The 26,522-nt window shown below is 38.2% G+C and overlaps 2 protein-coding genes and 1 pseudogene across 4 annotated transcripts; all 3 read left to right on the top strand.

Annotated features, from left to right (window-relative positions):
• Nucleotides 1–14,380, top strand: LOC129300871 (uncharacterized). The gene is made up of 10 exons (XM_054939474.1): nucleotides 1–204; nucleotides 401–654; nucleotides 1,127–1,160; nucleotides 1,913–2,049; nucleotides 2,796–2,862; nucleotides 8,781–8,880; nucleotides 11,572–11,735; nucleotides 12,844–12,890; nucleotides 12,998–13,048; nucleotides 13,923–14,380. The coding sequence occupies exons 1-10, from the start codon at nucleotides 132–134 to the stop codon at nucleotides 14,292–14,294; spliced, it is 1,299 nt and encodes a 432-aa protein (XP_054795449.1). The 5' UTR covers nucleotides 1–131; the 3' UTR covers nucleotides 14,295–14,380.
• Nucleotides 14,381–15,954: 1,574 nt separating this feature from the next.
• Nucleotides 15,955–22,245, top strand: LOC129303349 (long chain acyl-CoA synthetase 9, chloroplastic). 3 transcript variants are annotated; one of them, XM_054942624.1, is made up of 13 exons: nucleotides 16,044–16,061; nucleotides 16,196–16,275; nucleotides 16,597–17,086; nucleotides 17,387–17,467; nucleotides 18,031–18,294; nucleotides 18,530–18,661; nucleotides 18,791–18,964; nucleotides 19,106–19,335; nucleotides 19,931–20,048; nucleotides 20,693–20,824; nucleotides 21,008–21,142; nucleotides 21,225–21,431; nucleotides 21,834–22,245. In XM_054942624.1, exons 3-13 carry the CDS (start codon nucleotides 16,640–16,642, stop codon nucleotides 21,999–22,001), a joined length of 2,088 nt encoding a protein of 695 aa, XP_054798599.1. In that variant the 5' UTR covers nucleotides 16,044–16,061; nucleotides 16,196–16,275; nucleotides 16,597–16,639; the 3' UTR covers nucleotides 22,002–22,245. The 3 variants fall into 3 exon arrangements, with proteins under 3 accessions (XP_054798600.1, XP_054798599.1, XP_054798598.1); XM_054942625.1 differs by lacking the exon at nucleotides 16,196–16,275 and having other exon boundaries at nucleotides 15,955–16,061; XM_054942623.1 differs by lacking the exon at nucleotides 16,044–16,061 and having other exon boundaries at nucleotides 16,070–16,275.
• Nucleotides 22,246–23,897: 1,652 nt separating this feature from the next.
• LOC129300820 (uncharacterized) lies at nucleotides 23,898–26,223 on the top strand (annotated as a pseudogene).
• The last annotated feature ends 299 nt before the right edge of the window (nucleotides 26,224–26,522 follow it).

The raw sequence follows: 26,522 nt of genomic DNA, 5'->3' as shown, positions 1-26,522 counted from the left end.
GGTTGGCGGATGATGACTGTCCCCGTCCTGCGAACTTTCTCAAAGATCTGAAAGAGATGGAACTCTCTGCTTCGAAAATATGATCAATTTAATTATCTAGCATTTTTGGCCCTTTTCTCACCCCTCTCTAGATGGCGCATCTAACAACCGATTCCCCCCTTTCTCGTAGCATAGTTCGTGCTTTCTTGGACTTCCTTAACTTAGGTATTCATCTCCCTCTTTGCTTTCGCAACCCTCTCCTTTCCCTTCAAAATTTGTGCTTTCGCGTCGTTGCTTTACTGACAGTTTACCCGAGTGAAAAAGTTGATAACGCATTTTGTTTCGTTAGAGGAAAAAAATCATCTGCTTTCAAATTAGGTGGCTTGTTCACCTTTTTGATTGTTTGTTTCATGTGGAACAGTTGAACCGGCCCCTGGCGTTGATGTAGAAGGGCTTGAGGTTGCCAGGGAGTGTTTGACAGAGGTGTTTAAGCTTAACACATCCCCGACAGATGTTCACACAAAATCTGTTTCTTTGATCGACATATTCAAGTCCCTTGAATCAAACAAGCAATGTGAAGCTGGTCAGTCAGATGATGGTAAACAACCAGATGACATGGATGCTTCGGGGTCATTCAGTGCCCACAATGCTGATCATACACAAAAACATTCCGAGGCACGGAAATCTCCGGTTATTTTGCACCGATACTATTATTGCTATTGCTGTTGCTGGTGTTGTCATTGTTGTTATTATGATTATGATTATAATCACTAACCATATCAGTATCAGTGAGCTTTTCTTTCTATTGACAGGGACTTTAGTTTATGAAATATATCTTCTAGCATTCCATTCTACTTATACTCTTATCGTGCCTATAATTTTTAGCTTTATATGGTTTTTTTTTTTTTAATATTAAAGAACTAAATTGATTGGTAACCTGCAAACCCTGGTTAAGTAATTTAAATTGTTGTTTTTTGCCATAAGATTTTGTGAATTCGTAAACAACTGCATGTCATCTCAATGTATATATTTTTTTTTGGGGTCTTGTAACTGCACCTTTAACTTTCCTATGCAAGACATCATAGTGCGTGTCAATGAAACTTTGGCATTTGGTTCTGATTCTGTTAAACAATGTGTAATTTATTAGGATGGAGATTGGACTCGCTGGTCTCGCACATTTGGTAGGTTTATCTTATCCTTTATATTATATATTATTTAGTATGCTCATCCATTTAATTAGAGTTTCTTTTCAAATGAGTGCTGGTCTCAATAAGACAAAATTTCTTGCAGTGTAAATTAATTCTTTCTAATGCACACACTTCTACCATTACCTATTATAACTTAGACAAGCTCTCTGGTTCTGACTTAAGAAGGTACCATACTTTATTATTTTAGCTCTATCTCTATTAGAAACAGTTACTTTGTGTCTGCCATTAGATCCCTGCGTTTTTTACTTCTAATTGTTTAGGCTGCTATGGGTTGAAACTGGTCACAATGTTTCTAAACTGCTTGAGGTAACGGGGATGATTGTAGATCATTGGCTTAAAGTCCATAGAGGAGGATTCTTTCACTTAATTTTAAACTCAGAGAAATAACTATTCCAGGGAAGAATGGGAAATTGAAAAAAAAAGGCATTAAATCATAAGTGTTCAGATTATGTTCATGCTATTCCATGATTTTTGTTGTGGTTTCTGCTGTTGTCCGATGTCACTGGTCCAGATTTCCTGTATAATCACCACAGTGGTTTCTAAATTTTTATAACTGGAGGGTTTCAGTCGCTGCTGATAGTCTTAAATAAACTGTTCAGTTACGCTACATTTTAGATCTCACCCAAATGGAGATTTGGGTTTATCATTCTTGATATTGAATTGAACTGCTGGCTGTATGCTTTAAAGGTATAAAGTTACATAGATATTTTCTTCATATTTGACAGGAGTTTCCAAAGATGAACTGTGTGGGCAATTCTTTAATGCTCTGGAGAAAGTCCACTTCTTTAGGACAAATCCTGATGGTACTGATGACCCAGTGCAATTGGAGAAAGCATCTCGTATATTCAATGATGCTGTAATGGTATGATTTGCTATTCAATGGATGTCCATATGTTTCTCTTGATGTAAAAACTTAAGGGAATGATTTGGAAGATCTAAAAGCCAAAGCGCTGATGTCAAACAAGTATTCTTGTTAATTAGTTTTTATGCACCACTTTTCTTTGTGCGTGTTCGTGCATGTATTATCTTTCTGTTTTTGTAATAGCAATAATAGTGGTGATAATAAATTGTTTACTTCTTTCTAAATACTGTACTTTAATTGTGTGATCAAGTTGTACCATTATTATCAATGATTTAAAATTGAGAAGTCAGCGTGCATGATTATAAACCACACAGAAGGAAAACTGTTTTTCAAAATTTGAGGAGTTCTAAGTAATCAACATGAACATCAAAACACATTTCACCTAGCTAATAACTGCTTGTAGATAGTGGATAAGTATTCCACCAACTTGAACATTGGGTTAATCCTTGGGTTCTAAATATGGTATATGTAATCTGTACAACAATGAGAAGAAGCTAACTGGTTGTTTGCCTTGGGCTTGTATTTGATGTCTGCACAGTCAAATTATGTGGGAACTTAGTTCTTCAGTTGGCTGTTTTGCACTGAGATATGCTTTTATTCCTTCTAATAATACTTGAGTCTGCTGGTATCTAAGTTTAGTTGATGAAATATTTTACTACTACTTGTTATCTTTTATTATATGGCTGCTTTTAAGTTTTTCTGCTGGTCTCTTTGATTCTGATTAGAGAATTTTTGTTGCTGTGTAGGAGATGGAAAGTTCTGAGTGTCAGGAGTTTAGTCTAAAGAACTTGGCTGAATTGCTGAAATCACAAGGTATGATCAGAGAGTTTAACCTAGGGAAGCTGGACTTGACCTTATGCTTTTGCATGAAGGGATTGAAGATTTATGATAGAACCCAACTCTAAACTTAAATGCACAACAACATAAAACTATAAAACACGCAATAAATGAGGGAAATGCTGAGGTTTTGCTATTAATGACTGGATAACCGAATCAATGTTACAAAAGGACTTTCACTGATTCTGGCCAAAACCCTATTCCCTAATCAGTACCAGGATTACAAGAACAAATGCTGAAACAGCCCCTCGCTGGTTTTTTCGAGAGACCAGGACTCTCCTCACTTGTATCTCTTCTCTAAAACATTCTTGATGAGTCCTTTCCAAAACAAAGTACAATATTAAAGCAACCCAAAAGTAACTCTAGCTACTATGCTGAGTCTATAGCCACTCTATAAACATCATGACTTCTCCCTATTATCAGGACCCTTAGTACAGTAACCTTAAACTGCTGGGTCTTTCCTCTCTGTCCTTTGTCTCCCCCTCAATTTCCTCTCATATGTCTTGATATATTTTCCGGCTCTATCATTACTCGCCCCTAAAAGCTTCACCTTGTCCTCAAGGGGAAAATCTGGAAATTGCATTGTAATGGTGTCAACCAATTCCCAAGAGTTCTCGAATTCGGGTAAATCCTTCCACTTCACAAGTATCTCTCGCTGTCCATTCATAAGAGTTCTGACTTTGCGGACTTCTTGAGGCTGCACTTGGAGTTCGAACTCATCAGAAAGTACTGGTGGAATAGTGGGATTAACAGCAGCAGATTGCACAGATTTTTTAAGCTGAGAAACATGGAAAACAGGGTGGATTCTAGCTGTTGGAGGAAGTTCCAGCCGGTATGCAACTTGTCCCACCTTCCCAATAACCTTGAAAGGTCCATAGAAACGAGGACTCAATTTCTCATTGACTCTACGAGCTAAACTTTTCAATCGATAGGGTCTAATTTTAACATAAACCATATCATTAAGCTCCAACTGTAGGTCTCGGCGGTGCTTGTTTGCTTGCTGCTTCATCTTGTTCTGTGCCACTGTGAGATTATCTTTTAAGGTTGCAACAACCTGATTTCGCATCTGAATCTGCTCATTAACTTCCTCTATTGCGGAGGATTCATCGTGGAGTTTGAGGAATGTTGGAGGGTCCCTACCATAGAGTGCTTTAAAAGGAGTCATTCCCGCTGCACTGTGATGAGAGGTATTGTAACAATATTCTGCCCATGATAACCAATGAATCCATTGACTTGGCTTCTCATTCACAAAACACCTTAAATAAGTCTCCAATCCTCTATTTAGCACCTCTGTTTGGCCGTCTGACTCAGGATGATAGGCTGAACTAAGGCAAAGTTGGGTACCAGCCTGCTTAAATAATTCTTGCCAAAATTGGCTTATGAACACCCTGTCTCTATCAGAAACTATGGTTTTAGGAAAACCATGTAGTTTCACAATCTCACTCACAAACACTTCAGCAACAACTTTAGCAGAAAAAGGGTGAGATAATGGTAGGAAATGAGCATACTTGGTAAACCTATCCACCACCACAAGTATAGTATCATACCTCTTGGATTTTGGTAGCCCGGTGATAAAATCCATACTAATATCTTCCCATATTCTTTGTGGAATGGGCAATGGTTGCAAGAGTCCAGCAGGAGTGAGAGCTTGGTATTTATTCTTCTGACAAATATCACACCTTGCAACATATTGTTGGGTGTCTTTCTTCATCCCTTCCCAATAAACAACATTGGTCAGCCGTTTATAAGTACGCAAATACCCTGAATGTCCTCCCATCGGTGAGTCATGGTATTCCTTTAGTAGTATTGGTACCCGTACAGAATTTTTTGACAGCACTAATTTTCCTTTGTAGTGTAAACACCCTTTAATCAGGCTGTACCCTTCTGCTTCTTCTGGATTAGTGATGAGTTGTTGCATAATCTTGCTCAATTTGGGGTCAGCTTGCACTTCCTTATCCCATTCTTCCATGTCATTACATTGCCACATAGAAAACCCCATCATTTCTAGGGATTCTTCCTGTCTAGAGAGAGCATCAGCAGCTCTATTTTCCTTTCCTGGTTTGTAAGTGATTTCAAATTTGAATCCCATAAGTTTAGACACCCATTTCTGTTGATTCTCTTCCAACACTCGCTGCTCCAGCAAGTACTTCAAGGCTTTCTGATCTGTTCGGATGTTGAATTTCTGCCCCCATAAATAGTGCCTCCATTTCTTGACTGCCATGACAATTGCCATCAGTTCTCTCTCATAAACAGAGCATTGTTGAGCTTTACTTGAGAGTTTTTGGCTATAATAAGCAAGGGGTCTGCCTCTTTGCATCAATACAGCACCAACCCCTGTCCCAGACGCATCTGTTTCCAGGTCAAATGGGATTGAGAAATCAGGCATTGCAAGCACTGGTAAGGTAGTCATGGCTGTCTTGAGTTTTTCAAAAGCGGTAGTTGCTTCCGATGTCCATTTGAAGGCATCTTTCTTGAGCAAATCAGTGAGCGGGCTAGCTATTTTTCCATAGTTTCTAACGAATCTTCGATAATAACCGGTCAGCCCTAAGAAACCCCTTAGTGACTTCACACTCTTGGGTTGTGGCCATTTCACCATACTTTCTACCTTCAAGGGATCAGCTTGGACTCCTTCTTCGGAGATAATGTGGCCAAGATACTCAATCCTGGGCTGGACGAAACTGCATTTCTTCAAGTTGACCACCAACTGATTTTTTTTTAAGATATTTAACACTGTTTCTAAGTGTCCCAAATGAGTAGATAGATCACTGCTGTACACAAGAATGTCGTCAAAAAAAACAAGTACAAATTTGCGTAAATGTTCACGAAATACCTCATTCATCAGTGATTGAAAGGTGGAGGGGGCGTTGGTAAGCCCAAAAGGCATGACTTTAAACTCATAGTGTCCCTCATGGGTTCGAAAAGCTGTTTTATGTTCATCTCCAGCTTTGACTCGAATTTGATGATACCCCGACTTCAAATCCAGCTTTGAAAACACAGTGGATCCTTTCAATTCATCCAACAATTCATCAATAGCTAGAATAGGGAACTTGTCAGGGATTGTAATTTTATTCAATGCTCTGTAATCAACACAAAACCTCCAGCTTCCATCTTTCTTTCTAACCAATAACACAGGGCTGGAATAAGGACTGTTACTATGCTGAATAATTCCAGCCTTGAGCATATCTTTTATCATGCCTTCAATCTCATTCTTTTGCAAGTGTGGGTATCTATAAGGTCGTAAATTTGGAGGTTGCTCCCCTGGCTTGATCACTATAGCATGGTCTTGGGCACGAGCTGGTGGCAACTCCCCAGAAACTTGGCAAACTGTGGGAAATTTGTCCAGCAGGTTTTGCACTTCAGGTGGCCAAGTTAAACTTTCTTCTTGAGTTTGTTCAGAACTGCTATATTCAATAAGAAATCCTTCCCCCTGTTTTCTCAAGGATCGCATTAATGACTTCAGAGAAGCTTGAGTTCTGGATAGTGATGGGTCCCCTTGTAAACACACCTTATTACCTCCTTTTCCAATCTTCATGGTTAATCTTCCCCAATTAACCTTCACGTCTCCCAATGACCGTAACCATTCAACCCCCAGAACTGCATCAACACCCTTAAGAGGAAATGGGTAGAAGGTCTGTATTACATCAAGTCCTTGTACTTTTAGCTTAACATCCTTGCATCTTTGTTTCCTTCGAAGTGTATATCCATCTCCCACAGTGATAGTATACTCGGAAATCTCGTCAGTCACCACTCCGAATCTGCTCACCAGATTCTCTGCTATGAAGTTGTGGGTTGCACCACTATCAATTAATATTACAATATTTGCTCCCTCGAGTTGCCCTTTTACCTTCATCGTGTGATTATTCCCAAACCCAGAAATGGAGTTTAATGATAACTCCATGTGCGTTGCTTCTGTGTCAGCCTCGGCACACTCCTTTTCACTCTCAACAGCATCCTCGAGTCCTTCAGTGGTGTCCTCAGCGTCCGGTTCCAGCAGCATTACTTGTAAGTGCTTATTTTTGCAAACATGATTTGGACCAAACTTCTCAGCGCATTTGAAACAGAGTCCCAATTCCCTTCTACGAGCAATCTCAGCGTCCGAAAGTCTTCGAGAGTTTCCTCCTCTTCGTGCCGAACTCATCCCAGTCGAAGTGCTCCCTGTTTTCGCATCATAAACTTTAGTTTCGTTCCTTCGCCATTCTGTCTTTTTCGAGTCAATGGGCTTTGGGTCTGTTGTGGAGAATGCCGCAGAAAAACCTCTCACCATCTCTGGTGCTTGTGACACACGAGGGATGAAAGATTGGGCCAGAATAGGTCTGGGCCCATTCTGAAATCGTTGGGTCCGTGAAACCCTCAGGCCTTTTTCTTCCTCCAGCAATTGATTCCTTTCATCGACACAGAGCGCTGCTTCCATTACTTCACGTAAGGTCAGAGTAGTCGATAGCTTCAGCTCTGCCCTGATTTCAGCTTTCAACCCAGAACGAAAAGCACCTATTAAACATTCTTCGGAAGCTTCTCCTAAAGGTGCTGACAATCTCTCAAACTCTTCAACATATTCTAACACAGAGCCCCGCTGTTTGGCCGCAAACAACAACTCATATTCACCTCCTCGTTGAGTAGAGTGGAAACGACGCAGTAATTCTCTTTTAAAATCAGACCAGCTGCACAAAGGAGTCCTCGTCTCCAACCACTGGTACCAGTTCAAGGCTTTTCCTTCGAGACAAACCACTGCAGCGTCCAGCTTCTCCTCCTCATTTACTGAGTTAATATGAAAATACCTTTCAATGCGGAAAAACCAACCAAGTGGGTCTTCGCCGGTAAAGACAGGTAGTTCCAGCTTTCTGAATCTCCCAACATCCTTTTCGTCTCTACCATTCCCCCCTGAAATACCCTCTTCCTGCACGTGAGATTCCGCTGTATTTTTCTGCATTTGTGCCTCCACCCTTTGAATCATCTCTCGGAGACTGTTTATGTCTCTGGACAATACCCCAACTGTTTCTTTTAATTCTTGTACATCCGGGTTGGCATATTCCACTTGTTCTGCCATTTTTAAATAATCCCAGTACCCTAGGATTGTGCTGCTCTGATACCAAAATGATAGAACCCAACTCTAAACTTAAATGCACAACAACATAAAACTATAAAACACGCAATAAATGAGGGAAATGCTGAGGTTTTGCTATTAGTGACTGGATAACCGAATCAATGTTACAAAAGGACTTTCACTGATTCTGGCCAAAACCCTATTCCCTAATCAGTACCAGGATTACAAGAACAAATGCTGAAACAGCCCCTCGCTGGTTTTTTCGAGAGACCAGGACTCTCCTCACTTGTATCTCTTCTCTAAAACATTCTTGATGAGTCCTTTCCAAAACAAAGTACAATATTAAAGCAACCCAAAAGTAACTCTAGCTACTATGCTGAGTCTATAGCCACTCTACAAACATCATGACTTCTCCCTATTATCAGGACCCTTAGTACAGTAACCTTAAACTGCTAGGTCTTTCCTCTCTGTCCTTTGTCTCCCCCTCAATTTCCTCTCATATGTCTTGATATATTTTCCGGCTCTATCAATTTACTATTTCTCTCTCTCTCTCTCTCTCTCTCTCATTTGTGTACATGCATAGTGCGCACGCGTGCGTGCAAACACAAAGTGAAATATGTATCTATAACTTTTCCCTGCCATTGACATGCAGGATAATTTCTTTCTAAAATTAAAAAAGTTGCAACACATTTCCAATATCTGTTTGCAATCTGTCTTATAGGCAAAAAATGCCTGTATATTGGATGTTGATTGGAATGATCTAATCAATGTAAATTTGAACATCTAAAGTATTTTAAAGGGTGGTTAATCTTTGCAGGCTGATTTAGTGTTTAATTTTTTGTTTTTATTTTAGGTAATAAGGCAATGCAATCCAAGCAATACCTTGATGCAATTGATTTGTATAATTGTGCAATTGCACTTTGTGGAGAGAATGCTGTTTACTACTGCAACAGGTAAAGAGGCTTATACTGAATTCTCAACTATAGAACCTTTTGCCTTTGTAGATGTGAAATGCATGAATGTGAATTTTGACATGGATGCTACCTGAAAAATTCTTTAGCGTCTCCACTTTGTCTTTCCATCATGTTTAGTTTTCAATGAACATTAGATTATCCAAAGAATCTCATTTATGTTGTATTGAGGTCAATTCCTATTTCTTCTAAATATTAAAAGAAATGAGCTTGCTATCTTGCTTGAACGTGTATTAAATGTTTCCTGTTACTGTTATACATCCACATTTTGTAGAAGCTGCTCTTATTGTTGAGAATGCATATCAAGGGGATTGTGAAAACTGAACCAATTTAGACATCCTCCCATTAAGACCGATGTTAAAGCAGTGATAGCAGATTACAGCACCCAATGTATATACGTCTAATAGTGAAAAGATACAACATGTTGTGTATATATTATTTGCGTGTTATCCTAAGTGTGCTTAGCCAAGTTTCAACCAATAACTTGGGTTATCCTAACAAAATTACCTATTTATCCCGACAAAGTAAGTTATCCTGACGAGGGTTTAACCTATAACCAGTACAGCTTAGCTAAGTTTTTATGTTCAAAGTTTGTTATGATAGGACTGATGCTTCTTTATGCCTTTGTTGTCTGCCAATCAACTTACTTTTTTATAGCAGCAGATATATACAGGCATAAAGCATATGTGGGATGCACAAAACTGATTGGAATGCTGGTTATATGGGATATGTTTCTCACTCTAGTCCTAGGAAGTTTGTTATGCTTGTTTCCTTTGTTGCTGGTATTGCTTTCTTTTCTTTATCAGTCTGCTTCCAACATAATTACATTGTTTCCTAATCCAGCACCCTCATAGTTTCAGCATTTCCCAATCCTATTATTTAGGACAAGCATAATCCTTATAGCCTTTTCTTACTTTCTTATGTTTGATCATTCTCTCTACAAGGGAACCTTTCACAAATACACTTAGGTTGTGTTTGGATGGGTAGATTTAAGTTGGGAATTTGGATTTAAAATTTTATATTTGAAATCTCACATTTGAAATTCATAGATTTTAAATTCTTTGGTTGGATGATGTAAAACATTTCAAATTACAATATTAAAATTCTTTGTTTGGATTTAAAGTAAACTTTTAAATTTTAAATTCTATATTTGAATTTAAAAGAAACTTGGAAGATTGGTCAAACACGACAATTTGAATGGTCAACTTCTAACGGGACCAGACAAACAAAGCCCATTGGTATTGTGGCACCAACTTCCACCGGGACAAGACCTTTGACTTCCATCGGGACCAGGCCGATGGCAATGATGGGGGCTGGACGGTCGACTTCCATTGGGACCAGACCAACAGTGACGACGGGGATTGGATGGCCGACTTCCATCAGAACCGGACCAATGAGGGTGATGGGGATTAAACCGAGGGGAACTACGAGGACTAGACGAATGACTTCCACTGGGACTAGTCGAGGGGGATGATGGGAATTGAATGACCGACTTCCACCGAGATTGGTAGAGGGGGATGACGGGGATTGGACGGCCGACTTTCATCAGGACCAAATTGATGGGGATGACAGGGACCGAACCGAGGGGGACGGTGAGGATCGGACGACCAACTTCCACCAACACCAGATTGACGGCTATGATGAGGATCGGATGGTTGACTTCCATCGACATCGAATCGGACCGACGGAGATGGCGACCAAACTGAATACGATGGCGACGGAAGGTGGCCGTTCGATCCTCACCCAGTGCAAGTGGGACTTTCGGTCCATGACATCACTGTCAGTTCGATCCTGGTGGAAGTTGGCCGTTTGGTTCCCGTCATCGTTGTCGGTCCGGTTTCGGTCATCATTGTTGGTCCGGTGCTGGTGGTAGTCAGCCATCTGGTCCTCGCCGTCCTTGCATGTCCGATGCCGGTGGTAGACTGTCGTTCGGCCCCCGTTGGTTTGGTGCTGGTGGTAGTTGGCCGTCTGATCGCTGTCGGTCTGGTCCCAGGGCAATTGGTGGTCTGGTCCCTGTCGTCGCAGTCGATTTGGTCCTAGTGTAAGTTGGCCGTCTGGTCCCTGCCATCGCTATCGGTTCGATCCCAATGGAAGTTGATTGTCCAGTCTCTATCGTCACCATCGGTCTGGTCTTGTCCATGTCAATGATGGCAGCTTGTTTCTATGAACTTTGGCGGCTTGGTCCAATTACCATTGGCAAGTCAATTAAGCTTTCATGCATTTGGGTCAAAGTACAAAAGAGCTTGAGTTGGGATAATAATAGGAGTTTGAACAAGATTTCAAATTACAAAGAAATTAAGGGAGGACTTGAATTTGGGTCAATTTATAATCCATACATTTTTAATTATCCAAACAATGGATTTGGCTCAAATCCAAATCCAAATTCATGTGTATCCAAACATAGCATTAGGGATTTGAGGTCTATGCTGTATTAATGACTTTTTCTTTCCTATTTATTTTCTTTGCCTTTGTGGAGTAAGATACCTTATCCCTTGCTCTATTTGTACTTTCTCTGTCTACATGATTTTTTATCCAAATAAGAAAGCTATCATTCTTTAGCTGTGTTGGAAGATAATTTGTTCATGTGATAGTCGTTTGGTTTAGAAAGCCTTGAGGGCTTGTCTCACAATGCGCTGAATATGTAATGTGTTGTTTGTTATTGTGATGTGCTAGGGCAGCTGCTTACACTCAGATCCACAAATATACAGAAGCAATCCAAGACTGTCTTAAATCTACCGAGATTGACCCAAACTATAGCAAAGCGTATAGTCGACTGGGTTTAGCATATTATGCTCAAGGAAATTACAGAGATGCCATTGATAAAGGGTTTAGGAAAGGTTGGTATGATATTTTGTCTCTCTCTCTCTCTCTCTATACTTTTCCCTTGTCAGCCATACCATGTATTTATTTTGGACTCAAAAGAACATTGGCTTTACCTTGAGAATGAAGTTTTTTCAATGCTATTGATTTCAGGAAATTTATTGATATCTACTGTTACAAATATAACATTTTGGACTTGCAGCACCCAAAACAATATTTTTAGTATGTATACTGTACAGGGATAAATATATATATATATATATATATATAAAAATAAAGAGAGAGATGAAGGGCACAAGAATTAGGAGACAAAATAAAAAGTAATGCCTATGATTAGCCTGTAATCCCTGCAGTTAAGGTTGCATAATCTGTGATATTGATAGAGCCCCTTATATTTGACTGTTTGCAATATACTCCCTTTAGACTACAATATAAGATATCTTCTAGAAACCTTACCTGGTCCAAAATGTAGGGCATTGAATAAATTTTATATTTATTTTTTCAACTATACCTCTATTTCATTTATTACTCTTTTTGAAAAATAGCATGCATTGAAATTTTAGTTACTATTATCAAAGCTCTTATATAGGATATTTAATGAGGGTATAAATGGAAGGATGGGGACATTTTTAAGAATTTAAGGTTTCAACTAATATCGTTCGTAAAACGTAAATAAGTTAACTGTGACTTATATTGTGATATGGAGGGAGTATACAAATTCATCATTTCTATGAACATTGATTGAGATACTTAAGCAATGCTAATTGCAAATCAAATCTAGAAGGTAATCGTTTCATCCTCAATTGATATAAGTTATTTGGCCATTTAAGTTGCTACCTTCTTAGGAACACGCCCATCATTAAATTAAATTTGGAAGAATTGATTTAATTAGAATTAGAGTAAGCCACTGTTGGCAAGGGTGGATGGAGTGTGGATAGAAGTCTAACAATTTAAACCCTCCTGACGTAAACCAAACTAATAATAATATAAGAGTAAGATGTATCTCAATCTATGACTTTTATTCATTATTACAGCTTCATGAATTCTGGCCCCATGCTGGTTAAATTGGTAAATCTAGTGTTTCTGCTAAAAATTTAATATACTGGATTTAATTTTTTATGTTAGCCTTGCTATTGGATCCAAGTAATGAGTCGATTAAAGAAAATATACAGGTGTGTTAGTTAATTTCTTCTCTATTTTTTTTTTTTTTTGCTGAAACATTCTTATTTATTGTCTTCTTTCTTGTCTTGTTATTCATAACGATGGTAGTTAACTGCAGGTTGCTGAGCACAAATTGATAGAAGAGCAACATCGTGCAGATCACAGTCAGGTATTATCCAATATCCATATTTCAATTTTTAGTGCCTCATTAACGATTTTCAAGTTTTAACTTTGCATTCTTTTCTATGTGTAGTTCAGGAATGTGTTGCAGCATTTCTAATTGTTTAATGGTCCATTCTTGATTTTTCCAGAAGCTTTAAAAAAAAAAAATAAATTGAATTATTATTTATTAATTATTAATTGTAAAACAGCTGCCAACTACTTCATCAGATCAAATACATGATCAGTGGTGATTCTTCTTGTAGATGGTATCTCTTGAAGTCAAATCATGGCTATGTTATTTTCTCCTAGATATCGAATTATTTATGAATCCCGTTTTCCATTCTTGGTCGACTGTATTAATGCGCGACTTGATTGAAATTATTGCATTTTGCATTGATTACATACACATGTTGGGTAGGAATGAAATAACTTCTAAATTTGCTAGCATGTCTGATGGGTGATGACCTGTTTCATTTGCATATCTTTGTTCCCCCCCCCCCCCCCTAAATGATGACGGGTCAACAAATACTAAACTGGAGTTTAAGAGGCTGTAATCTTTTTATGGATGAAGAACATTTCTTCAGCCTCGTCTACTTTCACTGAAACACTTTAGTACACCTCTTAGTATGTTGTATGCCATATATAAGTTAGCTTGGTATTTAAGATTCTCATGTTTGCAATTAGTAAAATGTGATCAAAGAAAAGATACATTAGGTGTTTTTATGAAAATTGATAAAGCCAAAAACTCAAGTGAGTGAAATCCTTTTTCTTAGTGGTGGACTGAGGTTACCAATGAGATGGAGACATTTGGCATCCTAGTTCCTGCCCTTTTTTCCTTTATAAAAGATTATAGCCGTTGAGCTAACTTTTTTGCCTCGCAGAATTCAAGATCATCTCAGGAGTCTCAGAACCAGTCGACACGAGGGTCAAGAAGTAATGCGGCTCCTCCACTGTTTAACTCGATGCCATTTAATGCTAATGATCTTGCAAGCATGTTTATGAACATAGCCGCAAACACTGCCAGTGCGTATCAAGGACAGCATCCCGAGGAACAGCAAGGAGAAGATAGCAATACCAATTCAAGTAATGAACCTGAAATAAGAATCGGGAGCAATATTAATTTGAACTTGAACCAAATGCCCGAGGAAATGACGGGGACTTTGAGAACTGTGATGGAAATGTTATCTGGGGCAGCGCCTCCAGGCCGTGGGCAACCACAAGATAACTTCAATGGAAGAACTGCGCCAAACTAAGCTATAGACAGTTTGACTGCAATGATTTTCACAGCCTTGTAAAATATTTTTCTCTTCAATTTAAATTAACTTGCAGCGTTATCTTTCTTACATGGCCCAGGCCATTGAGGCACCTATTGCAATAAAAAATAAGAAATCAAAAATAAAAAAATCACTGGCAAAATATATTGCTAGCTGTCATTGGCCCATTTTCTATTTATTTGTAGAAACAAAGCTGGAGGTATGGGTTTTCGACGTCTAATTTACAAAGACTGTCGTTCATAGTTTAGCTGTGACCATTGTCTTTTCTATGGCAATTTGAGAAGAAAGAAATGATTTTGAGGAAATGGTAGCCGTATGGAGAGTTTGCGTGGCACTGGTGTGGTGAAGAGTTGAGCCCGTGGTAAAGAAGGACTTGAATGTCTCCAATCCATTCTTTAGAATTCGAAGAAGAACGTGTTCGGTGTCATTGACTGTGATGCCAGGAAATTTTTAGGAATAAATTTGGCTTGAATGCTTGTATAAAATTAGAAAGGAACTCGTGAACTCTGACAGTGGCATCTGGCGACTCCATTCTTGTGTGTAGAGACGCGAGACAAGACAGAGCATTCCAGCCTGCAGGGGCCCCATCTGTGTGTTTGGTGATGCGATTGCAAAGTTATTGCCGTTGGGAGGATTTTTTTGTCTTTTTTGTTTTTTTTTGTGGCGGGGGGGGGGGGGGGGGGGAGTGGCTGCTCATCATTATGTGGTGCGGATCTCATCTCCTCCTCTCCCCCGTGCCTTGGACCCTAGTGTGGTGCGATGATCTCTGTCTATGCTGTGGTCCTATATTGTTTAATTATTTACTGTTTTTTTCTTCGTCAAAGTAGGAATAAGATAATGGGAGTTAATTAGAGTCGAAAATAAAAGTCAGATTTGGTGACCATATTTAAATAAAAATTCAGACTTTAAAATAATTTTTTTAAAGTAATCGAACTTAAAAGCTTGGCTCTGAAAAGCTCTGTAAAAAAAGGTTCGAGTTCGGGTGGCTCTTTAAACCCTATTATATTAATATTATTATTATTTTCTTTAGTGAAACACGTGTTTGAAACTAATAACTTGCTCACCTGATCCTATATGTATTATATTATTATTAAATTTAATTTATTTTAAAATTAATTTAATATAATTTAATAAATATTAGTGTATAGTATAAAATTTTTAATATTTTTTTATTTTTTTATAATTATTATGTTTGTGTATTTATAAAAAATAAATTATTTTTTAATCAAGATTAAATTTTATTACGAGACTTTTAAATATGTGTTGTTTAATTTTTAAAAAAGTATAAAAACTTTAATTTTAAAATTATTTAATTAATTTATAATATTTAATTTTATTTTAAGTTTTTTATTTTTTTAAAAAGGGTTTTCGACTTTGACCTTAAATCTTTTATATAAGGATTGAGTTTAAAAAATAAAATTTAAAATAAAAATTTAAATTTTAAGATTCGATTTTTAAGAGCTTGAGCTTATTAAAATATTCTGACCCATTCGTATTATCAGCTCTAGAATCAATGACGTTACAATCAACATGCAACACGGGCCTCATGCACCTCATCCATACTTCTACGTAACCCAGATTTCAAGGCCCGCAGCGCAGTCACCACTGATAACAGTGTAACCCTAATCTCTTTCGCGCCCGCCACGTGTGTGTGGCCCCCAGAAACTTCAATCCATTTCAATCCTTTTCTTTCTTCCCCAACTTTGGTTATTCGGGTGCCATTGTTCCTGGGTAGCTGGCAAAAAGGTTCGTTTCTTCACAAGTCACTCGCGGGGCGGGGAACTTGTTTCTTCTGAAACTCCAACTTCCTCCTCCCTCGATCTCTCCGCCCCCCGCAAATATATAACCCCCTGATCTCCCTCTCCTTCTTTTCTCTGCAGACCTTTCATTCGCACTTCCCCTACTGCTTGCTGCTCTTTTTGACCTGCCTCGTCTTTGCTTTTTATCAGAAAAACTGAAGGTCCCTTTGGATTCCTGTCTTGAATTCTTGCATCTATCTTTTCTCTTTCTTCTTTTCTTTAGATCATGCCACTTCGGTATTCTCACTGGTTTCGCAAGACTAACTGCATGTCTAATCTGCTTGCTTATGATGGCCTTTTCTTTTCGTTCGAACCGCCAGCTCTTTTGCCTTATAACCTTAATATATTTCTTACTTCTTCATTGTTTCTTTTAATTTATCATGAAATTAGCTCAAGTTCTGGCTTCCGTTGTCTCCGTTGCCCAATTACCTATAATTGGGGAAGAAAGTCTTAATTTAAGTTGACATGATTTTCAATTTCAGGGATTGAGTTGGTATATTACAGAGTGGTCGTTCCTTCCTGGAAATGAGTGCCTACATTGTTGGCGTCCTTGTTCCTTTACTAGTTACTATACTATTCCGGAATTCCAAGAATGTGAAAAGACGTGGTGTCCTCGCTGATGTTGGTGGTGAACCTGGGTTTGCAATTCGTAATCATCGGTTTCGTTCTCCGGTCAGTACAGCATGGGAAGGTGTAACAACTCTTGCAGAACTTTTTGAGCTCGCTTGCGAGCGGCATCGAGATAGATTTTTGCTTGGGACCCGAAAATTGATCTTGAGGGAGGTTGAAATAACTGAAGATGGAAGGTCTTTTGAGAAGCTGTCATTGGGAGACTATGAATGGTTGACATATGGGAAAACATTCGAGGCTGTGTGTAACTTTGCCTCTGGTCTAGCAAAGATGGGGCATGTAAAGGAAGAACGAGCGGCAATCTTTGCTGACACAAGGGAAGAATGGTTTATTGCATTGCAGGTGATTGTCTTAACCACTCGCTAATGTCCACCCCTCTTCCCCTTCTGTCTTCAGTTTTACTTCCAACGAGATACATTTTGATTGAGTTGTCTGGAAATTGCTACCCAGTAGACGTGTTATCAGTATGGTATATTTTTTTCAACAGAGGATTGTCATATTTGACGCTACATGACAACGCTGCAGATTTTTTTCCCCATTTCTGTGTTCCGGATCTATGTCCATGCTTTCCTAGATTTTTATCTATTGCTGATCTCCTTTTTTCTAAAACATAGTTAATGTTTTCTACTTTTGTTCTATCAGGGTTGCTTTAGGCGCAATGTTACTGTTGTGACAATATATGCATCGCTGGGAGATGAAGCTTTATGTCACTCGTTAAATGAGGTCGACTCTCTATCTCTCTTAAATTTTCACTTTTATCAATTATCAATTCTTATTTTCCTTGAAGGGTAGTGTGCCCACCCTATACTCCGTCCGCTATTCTATCAAAGATTATCAAACCTTATATGCGTTTTCAGTACTTAGGCATAGATCTTTGCCATATCGATATTAGTTCGTGTGCATCACTTTCTTGGCACTTCTGGTGACATACTGACTTCTATTCTTTTCTAACTAGTTATGAAATGAATATATTATTTTTATAATATAAAAACAGAGAAAAAAAGTAAAGGGGAGCTTTTACGTAACTTTCCTATATCTCCCACTTGTTCGTAAATCCAATGATCACCCAACTGTTTAATGTAAAATTTGTGCAATTTAAATTTTAGTTGCCCGTCAATATTCTGTTTTGTGTAGTTGCCAATTTAGCTTTTAGCTTGTTCTCACTACGGCTTTTTACTTTTTAGAATTCTTTTATGGTCCAAGTCTGATATGGAATATTGGACGATATACGTTTACAATTATTTTAGTTCCTGTGTTTACATGATGAAATTAGAAATCTTTGCCAGACAGAGGTGACGACTGTAATTTGTGGGCAAAAAGAATTGAGGAAATTGGTACACATAAATGGACAACTTGGCACAGTTAAACGTGTGATATGCATGGATAGTGATATCCCCTCTGACACCTCATCCGTTGAGCATGGTTGGACGATCTCTTCCTTTGCCAATGTTGAGAGACAAGGTAGAGAAAATCCAGTTGATGCTGATTTACCTCTTCCGGCAGATGTTGCAGTTATAATGTACACAAGTGGAAGTACAGGATTGCCCAAGGTTTGGAGTAATTTTGTAATACGTGTTTCTTCCTATATTTTCTTTCCTCCTCTTTCACTATATTGGTAATCCTAAATAATATTCTAGATAAGGTCACCTGGTCTACTGTGTTTCTGTCGACAATAAAATGTATATTAGAAGAAATATTTCTATTGAGAACTGAAATGTGCTGAGTTCATTGTACTACTACTATTATCGTTTTCTTTGATCTTATTCTTTTTTTTATTTGTTATAGGGAGTGATGATGACACATGGTAATGTCTTGGCAACAGTCTCTGCTGTCATGACAATTGTTCCAGACCTTGGGAACAAGGATATTTACCTAGCATACTTACCAATGGCTCATATTCTTGAATTAGCTGCTGAGGTATGAACCGCAATTATCTATACTATTGAGGGGATTGAATAAATATCTCCATTTTGAGGCATTCTGTTTTCGTTTTTCAAAAGCTCCTTTTTCTCAGCATTTTGTAACAAAATTTACTGCTTGTTTTAGAATTTAATTGCAGCTGTTGGAAGTGCCATAGGATATGGATCTCCTTTGACTCTAACTGATACATCAAGCAAGATAAAAAGGGGAACAAAGGGGGATGCTACTGTATTGATGCCAACTTTAATGGCAGCTGTGCCAGCAATTCTTGATCGCGTTCGTGATGGAGTGCTTAAGAAGGTACTATGAAATTTGGCATTTGAATGCATGCTTGCACATAACGCATCAGCTGTACTGTGTATGTGTTACTGGGCTTGCGTATTCCTGAAACCTTCCTTTTATATCTCGTTGAGTAACCAAGGCTAAAGCTTCACAATGCAGGTAAATGCAACTGGCGGATTATCCAAGAAATTGTTTGATTTAGCCTACTCACGCAGGTTGCATGCAATTAATGGTAGCTGGTTTGGAGCTTGGGGTTTGGAAAAGGCTCTTTGGGATGCTTTAGTGTTCAAAAAAGTCAGGGCAATCCTGGGCAGTCAAATTCGTTTTATACTGTCTGGTGGGGCTCCCCTTTCTAGTGATACCCAAAGATTCATCAATATTTGTCTTGGGTATGTATTGTGTAACTTTGACAAATCTTCAATCTGGAATTGAAATGGCTGCTTAATAACAATTCAGCATATCTCAGTGTTTATTCTAGTTAAGAATTAAGGATGACTTTAGAATTCCAAACTGATTGTACTGTCCAACTCTTGATGATGATGTTTTATCAATATAAATTGTTAGTTTAGTTTCCAAATCAATATCAATAATTAAAATTTCCTGTAGTGCATTTGCATACAGGGACAGATGCCTTGCATGCTCATCTTGTACAGTTGAGATACTGCAGTATCACCTGAAGCCGAGATAAGACATGATGCTACAAAAAGTTCAAGTGCAAACCCGCTGGGTTCTCACCTGTAAATAATATGCCACAATTTAGCTAGAGCTGATATCAACAATTAATTCAAAATCTCCCTTGGATCTCATTTCTTTATATAAATTTTTGTACTATATCTGTCATGGTTAATATGGCTGGCCAAAGGAAAGAGAACTGGATTCAATCTTGTGATTTTTTTTTCTTTTTTTGTCTTTTTTTCTTTTTTGGCTTTACTCTTCCCTTTATTGATACCTCTGTCAATCTTTTATTGGATTGCATTTCTCCAGTGCTCCAATTGGTCAAGGATATGGTCTCACAGAAACTTGTGCTGGTGGGACATTCTCTGATTTTGATGATACATCAGTGGGTCGTGTGGGACCACCTCTTCCTTGCTCATTTATCAAGGTAATTAACTAATTATATTTGAAAAGGGGTACTGAGCATTGGGATTGGATGTAAATGCAAAGCAACCATTCAATTTGGTCTTCTATGTGTTGTTTCACATCATTTTCAGGGAGAATACTGTTGGTTGATATTCATCTTCATGGTAAATTTGTTCCAGATTTATCATTTGTCTTATCAGTTGTCAATGTGGCAATTCTCTTGTGCATCTTTCATTTTCTTTGTTTAAAGGACTTCGTTGTTAACTAGGGTTGTGATATGTTTTTGGACAACTGTCTATGTTTTCTTACGATTGCCCATCTGATATTTGTCAAATCTCATTGCTGTTTGCATGTTTGACAGTGTTGTCCTATATTTTATAAAAGCAATTGCAACACTTGGAGGGCCAATAGGGGCGTCAACTGACTTCCTTTTTAGATTGCATGAATCTCAACTGAATTAAGTCATACCCAATAGAATGAATAAAAATAGCTAGCCATCACATATCAGAGGGTTTAGTATTTTTTCTTTTCTTTTCTTTTTTTTGCCCCGGGGAGGGGGTGAATTAAGTTGCACTTTTAGGCTATTATATCCTGTAATGCCAGTTTACTTTTTGTACTGCATTTCGAAATATTATTACATGTTAACATCAAATTCTCTTTATTCAGTTAATCAATTGGCCAGAAGGTGGATATTTGACTGATGATTCACCAATGCCCCGTGGTGAAATTGTGATTGGTGGTCCAAATGTCACTCTTGGATACTTTAAAAATGAAGAAATGACAAGAGAATCTTACAAGGTATGATGTCATTTTCTTTTTTCCTTTTGCTTGGGGATGAGAAAAGATGAATTGTCACTTTTCTTTAGTTTTCCACCATTGCTGGAATCATTCTGCTTTGTAAAGTTGGAAGCTGGGATTTGCTCCCTTGTTTATTTCTTGTAAGGTGTGTTTACTTTTGTATCTTTTATTCTTGTTGTAAAGATTGATGAAAGAGGAATGAGATGGTTCTACACTGGCGACATAGGGAGAATCCATCCAGACGGTTGCCTTGAGATTATTGATCGTAAAAAGGACATAGTTAAACTCCAGCATGGTGAATATGTGTCCCTGGGAAAGGTACGGCTACTGACTGGGGAAGTGCACTATTTCCACGTATTTCCCTCGTGACTGATTTGTTTCTTTCTTTTTATAATTACAGGTTGAGGCAGCTCTTAGTGTCAGCCCCTATGTAGACAATATTATGTTGCATGCTGATCCTTTTCATAGTTACTGTGTGGCACTTGTTGTGGCTTCTCAGTCTGCAGTGGAAGAATGGGCTTCAAGGCAAGGCATTGCTTATTCTGACTTCTCAGAATTGTGCAGGAAAGAAGAAACTGTTCAGGAAGTACAAGCTTCCCTAGTAAAGGTATACATTTTTGTCAAACTCCTCTAACTATTGACAGTCATGATATTTGGGGATTGACATTTTTATTTTTTGGAAGATATATTTTTTTAAGTCCAAGTTGACAGGCAAATTCTTAGGCAAACATTTGTATTTCCAGAATTGTTCTGCTCTTTGGAACATAGCATATTGAATTCAAAATTCATGAAATAGAACGGAGAGTTACTTTTCTAGTTAAATTGTAGTCTCGAATGTAGTTGTATTCTCACGATCTCATGAGAATGATCCAACTGATTTACTTTGCACTAGGAAATTGAAATCTGGGGCTTCCATGACTCCTTAGAAACAAGTGGCTTGCTTATAAAAAACGGTGCATAAAAACCCTTTCTTGTTGTCGTTAATGATGAACACGAAACAAATTTGCAGGAAGCAAAGAAAGCTCGCTTGGAGAAATTTGAGATTCCTGGAAAAGTTAAGCTGCTTTCTGACCCTTGGACTCCTGAATCTGGCCTAGTGACTGCAGCTCTTAAGATCAAAAGAGAAGCCATCAGAAAAGTCTTCGCGGAAGAACTGTCGAGGTTATACTCTTCATAAGCTGGTGAAGTTATACTCTTCATTCCAATGAACAGATCTTTTGTGGTTTTATGTCTTTTTTCCCGTCTTTGCCCCCTTCATAAGCTGGTGATACAATGATAGGAGTAGGGAAGATGGTTTTGTATCCCTTCTTGTTTAGATACCTTCCATCATGCGTATAGGCTTATCAGATTCCATCTCAAGTTAACTGGAGTGAACTAAGCTGACAATTTGGTACTAAAAATGTTAAACTCGTTTAGTTTTAGTCCTAAAGAATCATCAAGTTTCCGCTTTTTTTTTTGGGGGGGGGGGTGGGGAATAAGTTTACAATTTAATTCATACGTTCGCAAAATTTTAAAGTTAAAATTAAACGAGTCTGACAAGTTGCTTATTATAGTTTGTGTACTTGCAAATTACCAAAATCAGCTGAGGAAATTTTTTGTTGAAAAGAGAGGGAGAGGGAGAGGGAGAGGGAGAAACCGAAACAGTGTTATGGGCGGAGGGCAATTATGGCACGTCCAGTTAGGAGTGGGAGTAAGTAGAAAGGACTAGATATCGTAAGGGAACAGGCGGTGTCCAGTGGAAGAAAAGGAAAGAAGAGGGAAAGAGATTGTCAATGTTTAGAAAAATGCAATCAATGAGTCAGAAACGTGAGAGAAGGAGGCCCACATGGCGATGGCATCTGTATCTAACTTCGGTGGATGATGGGATTGGGAGCTTCACTTGAAAGCCAACCAACCAACTTTGAAGCATTCCCACCTTACCTTCTTCATCCCCATCCCCCATGTGATCACTTTGTTCCTCTGTTCCCATCACCTTTTACCACCTTTTCTTTCATCCTTCCTTCTCCTTTTTTTCCCCTTATCTCTATCTCTCAATTCAGGGGGAAAAAAAAGGTGTTGTGATGGCAGAGGAAGTGTGTCCGTGTATTTTGAATAATCCTCGTGTCCTAGCACGTTAACACGTTTGACAAGAGAGAGAGAGAGAGATAATACGAAAAAGATAATTCCCTACTCAAAGAATTGCGTATTGTTGTACATGCTTCTCATTCTGGTGAAACAATAGCGTCACTGACTTTACCGTGTTATTGCGTTAACAACAAATATGCATAGTCTACATTTCATTTTGTCTCTCCGGATGCTTTGTAGGTTGTATATCTTAATGGAAAAACACAAGAGTGATAATACTACTTGCACCCGTACATGCTAGTGTGAAGAGCGGACTCCCGTTTTCCAAGTTTAAGCTGCCTTCTTATCTGTGTTGCCTTTAACAGAATCACGGGGTAGTCGCAAATGTTGACCTTATCCACTTGTCACTCGGACCAAATTTGAGAATTTATGAAATGTCCAAATTTAATTTTGCTGCTTTATTTTCAATTTGAATTACTTTTAAAACTTTTTTTGTCCAGATTACCATTTTTTATGTTGTATTGTGTTTTCTCACAAAAAAGTATCAATTTTTTTAAAAAAATTGAACTACTTATACTAAATTTAAATTATCAAAATTATTTTTTCAAGCTATTATCAACTGATCTAATCTGCCACTCAAACTCGTTTTTCTTTGATTTGGAAAATGAAAGGCTCTCTAACTCTTATATCATCCCACAGTGTTTTTATTTTTTTGGGCCAAGAACTAAACGCGCGGGATTTATTGCAATTGGCCCCATGCGCAGCCACGTGGGTATTCTCCTCCATCCTTCATTCATTTTTTAAGACCGCTTCTTTTTGTCAACCCCATCACTAACTTAATTGACTATTATCCTTGCTCCTAACATTCACGACTATATATACATTTTGTCACATAAACAAACTAGTCGTATTTCAACATTTTTTTATTTATTTTTTTATGAATAAATTTTTTTATATTTACTCACTGTATTTAAATACTCAGAATTCCTACATGAACTCCAATGATAATGTGCACATCTAGCATTAAAAAAAAATACTGATATACATGTACAACTTATAAGCAAGTCCAATCCAAATCAACTTTCAATATTCACAGCTCAATTTAGTAATTTAAATTTAATTTTCAAACTCCGAATCATAGCGTAAGATCACATCTAATTGCAGAGGGAAATATGTCATTATGACTAAAGAACCAAAAAGGTAAAAGTTGAACGGAAAAAACTCTTAAAATAAAATCAGTCAGTTACAACTTACAAGACCAACTTTTTTATTTAAGAATCCCAACACTGCAAATATTTTTTTTTTTGTATTTTTAATTATAACAACAAGAGTATTCTTGGACTCTGTCTAAGCTGAATTTTATCCAACAATTTTAAACGCGTGCTTGACTCAACACGTGAAAGACTTTATTCTTAGAATATCTGAAAATTCAGACCCAAATGTTATCTCCTCCGACATAACCATTTTACATTTTGTTCAGACTGTCATATATGGTGGGCCCTGCTCATGATCTTACATCTGGTTTCCCACCATATATATTTTCAAGAATACGTTCCACCTTTTTTTTAGCCCCCATTCCAGCTTTGGGTTTTCCTTTTATCCCTCTTCTTGCTGCTCTTCACCCTGTTCTCTTCTTCTACAAACCATATCATGAACAAAAATGGACACACAGATGAAAAATCAAGCTGCCATTTCCACCCCAGACAGTTAGTTGTTGGGGTTTGTCCCTTGTGCTTAAATGAGAGGCTTCTCGTATTGGCTGCCAAACAGGACCTTAATCCCTCTTCTTCCACAAGCAAGCTTCGAGCTTCCGCACACAGAAAGCCACAGACTTCTTCTATTCACAAGATCTTTGCTTTCGGTTCTCTGTTCAGCCGTCCAGATTCGCAGCACTGGAAATCTCAGACTTATCAGTATGATGACTCATCTCCTAGTCCAGAAGGTAATACTTTATCTTACACAAATCTTTATATTTATCACCAATTTCTTCTGAGAAAAAATGTTCATATTCATGGAGGGATGGGAGTGGGCTTGGTATTTCTGAAATCGCTTCCATCATTAACAGGGGAGAATTAACATAGTGCACATGTGCGTGTTTGTCTTCATGCGCAAGATTAGATTGTTGCGGTGATGACAACATTAAGGTCAAAATGCTTAGTTGCTAAGATAGGACTGGTAAGACAGACAGGAAATGAAGGTTTTCGTTTCATTCATTCTTGTCTGTTCGGCGTGGCATGTGAGATTCAGATGCATGGTACTCAACTGATTGTATGGTAAGATCATGAATATTGTGGGGAGTTAGGATGCGGAAATATCGTATTTAGTTAATGCAATTGTTCAATAATATTTATCCTATTTATATGTTCTACTGTCAAATTTTCCCGATCAACTGAGTTTCTGTTTTTGCCCATTTTTATTCTATCCATCGCCAGACTTGAACAAAAGTGTGTGTATTCCCCTGTTCAAGTTCAAATCATTGTACTTAAAATATCAAATGGATACACTTTTCTATCATCTTCTGTATCTGTTTACCTAACATGAACAGTGTGGTTAGGTGCAACTATACTGCTTGATTTAAAGTCTAAACCAAAAAGCAGACCCATCCAAGGCTCCTCTGTTAACTTCACTTCTTTGGCTTCTCTCCTTTCTGTCATATTTCATTTGTCTCTCTTTTTCTTCTTGGTACGCACAAGGACACTCAAAAATTAGCTTTTGCAGAGTCGTTTATATCAATCAAATTCGAAAAGAATGGGATGGCCTCTTGGGAAAAGAACAGTACCAGCACCACCACTACCGAGTCTAAAAACAAGGTGCCTCCAGAGACCACAAAGAGTGTGATAGAGCATGGGAAGTCACGTGACAAGCTTAGGTGGCGAAAGAAGATAGGCCACATCTTCCATCTCATGAGATGGAAGAGACCCACAAAAAGTAGCGTGGAGGGTGCGAAGAAGGTGAGAAAGGGTTGGATGAGGACTTCGCTAACAAAGAGATGGACCATGGAATAAAGAAAAAGAAGCACTGCCTAAAAAAGCCCTTTTCTTCTCCACTATACCTTCATTTGTGGGGTAGCCCCGATTAAGTGTGACTGTGAAGCTATAAAGATATTGTTCACAATATGGTAGAGTCAAAATAGCTTTCTCGCTCTCTCAAAAGTGCGCTTTAGTTCGCAAAAAAAGAGAAAGAAAGGAAACAAAAAAGAAGAAGCTTTTATATGCTTTGGGTACTTTGTAATTCTTTTCTCCCATTGTTGTAGACAGTACAGGCTGTAAAATAGTTGTTGAAATTGCCTTGGCTTTAAGCTTTATACTTCAAAATAACATAAAGCATTTTGGGTATTTCTTGGCCTTTGGATGCGCACTCCACATCACCCGATACTTGGTACCCTTCACGGGAAACAATGAAGGATACAGGACTTGTCTTATAGTTGTCTCCGTGCGAGAATGTCTTCCTTTGAGATTTCAAATATCACTCGAATGGAATGGGCACAGTCTAACAGAGAAATGGGTAATCAATTCAATGATGATGAATCAAAATTATGTTGTTCCCACGTGCAAGGCACAGTGAATGCGTGGGAGTGTGATGAACATCAATACAGGGCCTTTAATGGCGTCGTCCCACCCACTAGGCCCATTTG

The sequence above is a fragment of the Prosopis cineraria genome, unplaced genomic scaffold (genome assembly GCF_029017545.1).
Source record: "Prosopis cineraria cultivar Desert tree isolate PC_DT_omini unplaced genomic scaffold, ASM2901754v1 PC2, whole genome shotgun sequence".
Classification (NCBI taxonomy): Eukaryota; Viridiplantae; Streptophyta; class Magnoliopsida; order Fabales; family Fabaceae; genus Prosopis; species Prosopis cineraria.
The sequence above is the reverse complement of the archived record's forward strand: the minus strand, read 5'-3'. Positions and strand labels throughout refer to the sequence as shown.

Bases quoted from the DNA above. Each gene is read 5' to 3' on its own strand.
- LOC129303349 (XM_054942625.1), top strand. From the start codon at position 16,640: ATGAGTGCCTACATTGTTGGCGTCCTTGTTCCTTTACTAGTTACTATA. The intron at 18,662-18,790 runs GTATGAACCGCA...TGCTTGTTTTAG, and splicing joins TTCTTGAATTAGCTGCTGAG to AATTTAATTGCAGCTGTTGG. The intron at 19,336-19,930 runs GTATGTATTGTG...GCATTTCTCCAG, and splicing joins TTCATCAATATTTGTCTTGG to TGCTCCAATTGGTCAAGGAT.
- LOC129300871 (XM_054939474.1), top strand. From the start codon at position 132: ATGGCGCATCTAACAACCGATTCCCCCCTTTCTCGTAGCATAGTTCGT. The intron at 1,161-1,912 runs GTAGGTTTATCT...CATATTTGACAG, and splicing joins TCGCTGGTCTCGCACATTTG to GAGTTTCCAAAGATGAACTG. The intron at 11,736-12,843 runs GTTGGTATGATA...TTTTTATGTTAG, and splicing joins TGATAAAGGGTTTAGGAAAG to CCTTGCTATTGGATCCAAGT.